The 6,905-nt window shown below is 39.2% G+C and overlaps 1 protein-coding gene across 1 annotated transcript in view; it reads left to right on the top strand.

Moving 5' to 3' along the window:
* The first annotated feature begins 1,204 nt into the window (after window positions 1–1,204).
* Window positions 1,205–6,905, top strand: part of LOC137545019 (uromodulin-like) — a 49,093-nt gene continuing 43,392 nt past the window's right edge. The window contains exons 1-2 of the mRNA XM_068266130.1: window positions 1,205–1,270; window positions 4,844–4,998. Coding sequence (XP_068122231.1) covers window positions 1,205–1,270; window positions 4,844–4,998 — 221 coding nt within the window. The remainder of the gene's footprint in view (window positions 1,271–4,843; window positions 4,999–6,905) is intronic.

Below are 6,905 nucleotides of genomic sequence, written 5' to 3'. Positions count from 1 at the left end.
ACAAAAGGTCGGTATATGCAGTGATGAGGTGGGTTCACTGAACACAAAAGGTAGGTATATGCAGTGATGAGGTGGGTTCACTCAACACAAAAGGTAGGTATATGCAGCGATGAGGTGGGTTCACTAAACACAACAGGTACTAGGTATATGCAGTGATGGGTATTACAATGTGCACCTGCTGTCACACACACAGGTAGTCACTGAATGTGCTGGGCCTGGCTGGCAGTGGCACACAGTATGAATTAGCAAGGCTGTCTATGCAACACAAGTGTCAGTGGGACACACAGAAAAAAAAATAGATCACAAGAACAAGATTAGCTCTCAAAAGAGCTGTTGTTGTTATTTTAGCAATAAGAATCAGCCAGGAGCAAGCTAACAAGCCTTTAACAGCCTAACTAATCTTTCCCTATGAGAGTCTGCCAGCAGCTGTCCCTTCTCTCACTATTGCAGGCACACGAGTGAGTGTAATTGCCGGCGGAGCCTGCCTTATATAAGGGGGGAGTGGTTCCAGGAGAGAGTGTAGCCTGATTGGCTACAATGTGCCTGCTGTAGAGGGTCAAAGTTGACCCTAATGGTGCACTATGGGGGCGAACCGAACTTCCGGAAAAGTTTGTGTTACATGGCGAACGCGAACCACCGGAAGTTCGCCTGGAACCGTTCGCCGCCAAACCGTTCGGGCCATCTCTACTGTTTATTGGAGTATATAAATAAACTTGTTTGTATTATAATTGACGTTATTATGTCTACTTCAGGGAGATGAGTCCACCACTGCCTCCCGAGGAATTTTAAAGCTTTTAATACATTTTATTCTTTTGGCGCCTCTGTTCTCCTTACAATATCAGCATCCACCCCTGGTGGAGGGGTTGAATTCCCCTTTTCTTCTCCCTATCTACAGAGAGCGACATCTTAATCCTGAGTGAGGACAGGTCTAATCTCCTCACCTGCCTATACAGTGGTTACCTATACGGTAACCCTGACTTGTGAGTATATTCATTTATATACCTCTCATTACCCAATATTGTACATACTACACTATATTGGGCTCTCGGTGTTCCCTCCTTTTTTTTTTTTCATTTTTAAAATAATTCTCTTTGTTTACTCAGCAACTGCAAATTTAAGTGCAATAGTAACCTGCGAAGGTGGTGCAATTACTACTTCTATCAGCGAGTGCAAGCTTAAACAACTAGGGTATGATTACACAACCATGTATGTGAATAACAACTCATCAGACTGCAACATCTCATATAACGACATGATCGGTGGCATCCGTGTGAGGAGTTTTCAGCTCAAAGCAAGCATAGGATATTGCGGAAATAAAGCTTGGGTAACGTTTTCCTTCTATACTTTTTCTCTGTTAGATATCAACATCTAAAAGTAGTTTTGAACTGGTTATCTCTGGCATTTGCTTTAAGGGCTGATATGCACAATTGGTACTCATCAGCTAATGTGACCTGCCATGCTTGACCTAACAATGTCATTTATTGCAGTCATCATTGTGAACCAGTGTTATACCAAACTACCCTGAGCCACCAATAAATAGCAGGGAGCTACTGGGCCAAGAATGGGATCCCTTTACAGCAGTGTTTCTCAAACATGTTCTCTGTACCCCCAGTGGTGCGTGTTTTGCAGGCAGCCTCACCTATGCACAGGTGGGGTATTTAGTGTCTCATCTAGGTAGATTTCATGTAGGTGAGAAATAGGTGAGGTTTCCTGCACAACATGCACCGTTGGGGAGTAACAAGGACAGGTTTGAGAAACACTGCTTTACATATCCTGAATTCCTGAATTAGACATTAGGCTGTTGCCAAATCTTCAGTTCAATGCTGACTATAATTATATTTCTTTAAGTTTTATTATTTTTAATGAATAGAATATATAGGTTTTTTTTATACAGAGTGCTCTTAATTAATGCCATGCTTGAGATGGTCAATGAGAAGCAAATAATTATGAGCTAATGCAATATTATGCTACCGTATATTCCAGTTTAGAAGATGACTGGGTGTATAAGACGACCCACCAACTTTTCAAGTTAAAATATAGAGTTTGGGATATACGAGCTATATAAGACTACTCCTTTTCCAACACACACCAAATAAAAATGAAAAAACATCATATACTGGTGCTATGTATTAACAGATACTGGTGCAGTACTGTATGTGGTACCCAGTATATAACAGTATACAAGTGATTGACTGCTTGGATTGGTCAACTCTCCCTCTCCATGAGCTCTTGTCTACCTGTTTATCAGAGTGGCATGGAAGAATAGATTGCGCTGTGCCCATAAAACATGCCTCTTTCACCCTTCTGGCTTGCCCTTATATCCTATTTACCTCCTTCTCTGCCTCTCAGATCTCGCACATGTGCGCCTGCGCCACTTCACTACAGTCCTCAGCAGCGAGGTCTGAGAGGCGGTAACAGGATAGGGGGTATCACCCGGCATCAATGACACCCGGCGTATAAGATGACCCCTGATTTTTCAGAAGATTTTCAAGGGTTAGAAAGTAGTATTATACGCCAGAATATACAATTATGTATGCACATTTATGCAGTTATTAAAGGCACCAACCAAATTCCTCCAAGGTGAAAATGGATTGGTCCATGTTCAAGCTACCAGAGGAGTAGCTATGGGTGGGCAAGGGGGGAAACATGTCCCCGAGCACAGCACTGTAAGGGGGCTCAGCATGGCCACTGCACCTCCATATGCATGAGAGGTGGCTCACTGGCTGCCCAAAGTGCCACTGCTTCTCTCCCTCCCCTGCAGAGGAGTGAAGAAGAGTTAACAGCAGCAAAAAAAAAGCGGGGCACGTCTGGCTATCTAAAAGGGGGAGGGGGGTACAGTTGGCTATCTATAGGGGGACACATTTGGCTATTTGAAGAGTGGCACATCTGGCTATCTAAAAAGCATTTCTACATTTGACTCCACCCATGAGTTCTGCATCAACTTGAAATTATTTGCATCTTATTGACCAGACTTTTAGAAAGTCAAATGATGCCTTCATTAAATAATGCTTTGTAATTGAAAGTCAAGGTTATTGTTAAATTTGTGTTCCATTTGCACATTTTAACCCCATCCTCTTTTAATGGAAAACAAATTCCAGATTTAGAACAAATTTCCAGTGGAGTCTATGATAAGTTTAATATGACACCTACTATTGACCCCATCCTCTGGTTTGACAGACAGATGTTTGAAGAAGAAATGTATTTTTATTACTGTAGTAAATAGGTCCTGCAAAAGCAAAGTCTTCACACTTGAGGACTGGTAACTAGATCCTTCTGGTGTGTGTGTGTGTGTGTGTGTGTGCGTCTGCGTCTGTGTGTGTGTGTAGCTTTCTTAGCTTTGTTAGCAACTGTCACAGCTTTCACCATAGTAACGTAAAACTATGCATACAGTAAGTCAGTAATGGCTCAGTATGGCAGTTAACCAATCCCTTCTCAATAGGAATGTGATAGGATATTGATTGACCCTCTGTCATTTTGTCCATACAATCCCAATTCGATTTTGGCAGAAATCTCATTAACAACCAATCAACCCATTAGCATTGTATTGCTCAATGCAATGCAACACTGTGCAGCCATTAATCACCCACTTGATAAAGAGTTTATAACATAATTTATTATTATTTTTATTTAGATAAATAAATATTAATATAGCGCCAACGTCTTCCACAGCACTGTACAGAGTATATAGCCTTGTCCCTTGAACTTTCCCTCAGAGGGACTCACAAATCACAATCTTATCCCTACCATATTCATATGTTCATGTCCTTGCAGATGTAGACAGATATGAGCGCTAGCAATCATATAGCTGCCAGAGATTCCCAATCCACAATTGGAGAAGATAAATAGAATATAATCCTTGGTGCTGTCACTTTCAGATCCCCCACTAATTAGCCTGCAGTCACCAGAGTGCTCATATAAACATCCATGGTCACCACCAGGGTACAAAACGCACAATCAGGCTTTCAATGGTTTGCAAGCAGGGGGTTACAATGTATTAAAGTGCATGAAACAAATTAAAAACAAGATAGTCACATACAGGGTCCATGTGCACTGGACCCTGATTATATCAAAAGCACATATAAGGTTTTTGCATAGACTAAAATGTCAAATGCACCTTATTCAGACACAATGTGGTTGCTGGTCCTGTCAGAAAATAGCCCGTTCTACTTTCCGACTAGGTTTTGGCCTTCTGCCATCATCAGGGGATAAAGAACATATAAACTCCTTGCCGATGTTGACCTGGTTGCTTTAATACAAAGCCTGCATGCAGTGAGTTAGAATAACACAATCAGTTGCAACCCACGTACTGTGAACAGGCCCATAGAACTGTATGGGCAGTGAGTTGTCATGCAGAATTATTCTGCATGCAACTGAGCACTGTGAACTAGCCCTTAAACATTGATCAAAAAAGTTGATCAATTAGGCATATTGTTGGCAATGGACTTCAAACGTATTCAATCAAACAGAAAAACTGATATGGGCATGACAGACATTTACTGATATTACAAATCTTGTAAATGAAACTAACAAGAGGACCTCCCTATAAAATATACAATTATAACTTCCATAGTTTATATTTTCATATTTTTTTTATTTATTTTTAAACAAAAGCTAATAAATTAAATATTAAAAAAAAAAATCACAGTTCAACTATTTTCAGGCAAGTCCAAATGTGCTTTGATCACAGCTTCTATTACTAAACAGTACAGCACGTGGACACATTTATTCTGCATTCAATGAGATTTTCATTTTGTTTCAGAACATTTTATTATTATTATTATTTATTTCCCACTGTTTTTGATTTCTCACATTTTACTGTTTTTTCTCAATTATCTTTCTGCAGAATGACTCAGCAATAATGTACTTTAGCAACACCATGCATATCAATCAGTTTTATGGGCCTCTGATTACTAAGAATCCACTGGCTTACAACTTTACTTGTGAATTTAACATTACCATGCAGACCAGCCTTAATTTCTCTCTAAAACCTGAGTTGAGGTAACAAAATACATACTATATAAAGTTATACCATTTTATGCTTTACTAAGGAGACTACAGATTTTAAAATCAAATATGCAGCCAGGACTTGTACAAGAACTTGAGAAAACTGACATGTCTTTTGTACCAAAAAGGACTGTATGATATTATTTCAAGCAATATTTCTGTGTCCTAATTGTGTACACTAAATAGAGCTATAGGGCTCTGCATTCCATATGGTGTAGTAAGTGTGTAAATAATGTTTTTTTTTTTAACTGGAGATGGATGGTGCCACCAAATAAGATCAGCTCAATGTAGATGTACAGCAAGCTCTTCAATTTACAATATATGCAAAATGATTTGTTTAATATCTATCAACTACTCACAAATAGCCTATGGTATGTTTATTACAACCACAAGAGGATTTTTTTTATCAATGCAAGATGTGTATTGGGCAGTGTCCAAAGTAAAGAGAAGTAAAGAGAAGAACACTCGCTCTATGCCTTGCAGGTTACGTGATGAGAGATGCTGCTGGAGCCATATAGATGGGCACTCTGGAGTTGTGATGAACAGAAACTATGCATAATTTTGCATCGTAATTTGATATTATGAAGCAACATTGTCATTTGGAATTTTCTGCAAACTTGTAATTAATTTCATTGCAATTTGTAATGTTGCACCATAATTTTGCATTAACTCGTAATTTCATGTTTGAGTTCATGTTTACTCATAATTTCACATAATTTATCATAATTATGCAAAAACTCATCATAATCAATCCTAATTATGTGGAAATTGGCTGTAAGTGTGCAAAATTGTGTGTAATTACAAATTAGCTATAACAAAAATAATCATAATTATTTACAAAACTTATGCATATACTTGTAATTACGCAAAATTTCACGTAATTTTTCACAATTGTGATTTTTGCTGTTACAATAATATTTGTAATTATGAAAATTAAGCAAAATTACACAAATGTGAAATGTGCCATTACGATCATCAATACTCTGGAGGAAAGTGGATTGTGTAGCTGGAGCGTGGATAGGTGAGTTACCTCTCCCTTCTGCTCCACTCACCACTCTGCATGAGGACACATCTGACTACCTGATACCAAGAGGCACCTCTGGTTATCTAATACTACTTGGGGGCACTTCTGATTATCTAATACTATTTGAGGGAACACATCTGACCACCTAATACTGAAAAGCACATCAGGCTACCTAATTCTGGGGACCCCTCTGATAGTTGTAATACTATTTTAGGGCACCTCTTTCTACCTAATACTATTTGGAGAACACCTCTGAGTATCTAATACTACTGGAGTGCACATCTCGTTACCTAATACTATTGAAGGTCACATCTGGCTACCAACCACTAATTGAGGGGCACATCTGGTTACCTAATACAGTTCTAATATCCATGAGCAGACCAGGCTAATGGCTACTTAATACTACTATGTGAGAGAGGTGATAAGATGGCACAAATGATACCTAATGCTGTTATCTGGGGGTGGGGGCAATGAGGGGGGGGGGGCAAAAAACTACCTAATATTACCTGGAGGAAGCGATGAGAAGGCACAAAGGCTACCTAATAATATTACCTGGGGAAGAATGCAACACTAAAGTACTCGACATGTTATCATACTTAACCATAGGCCTGTCTTAGAGCACCAGGCTGTAACATCAGGCAGACAGAGAGTTTTAGGTGATAGAAAGTCCCCTACTTCATTTGAATTTCTCAAAATTGTTTTGCAAGAAAGAGAGAGAGAGAGAGAGAGAGAGAGAGAGAGAGAGAGAGAGAGAGAGAGAGGAACAATAACGTGAAGATGAATATAATATTTTACTCACTATGGGCTTGATTTACTAAGACAAATAGCATGCCTTATCCGAGTTAACACGCCTTATCCGAGTTAACCTGTCTTATCA

The sequence above is a fragment of the Hyperolius riggenbachi genome, chromosome 2 (assembly GCF_040937935.1).
Source record: "Hyperolius riggenbachi isolate aHypRig1 chromosome 2, aHypRig1.pri, whole genome shotgun sequence".
NCBI classification, from domain to species: Eukaryota; Metazoa; Chordata; class Amphibia; order Anura; family Hyperoliidae; genus Hyperolius; species Hyperolius riggenbachi.
Note: the sequence above shows the minus strand (reverse complement) of the source record. Positions and strands in the feature narration are given on the sequence as shown.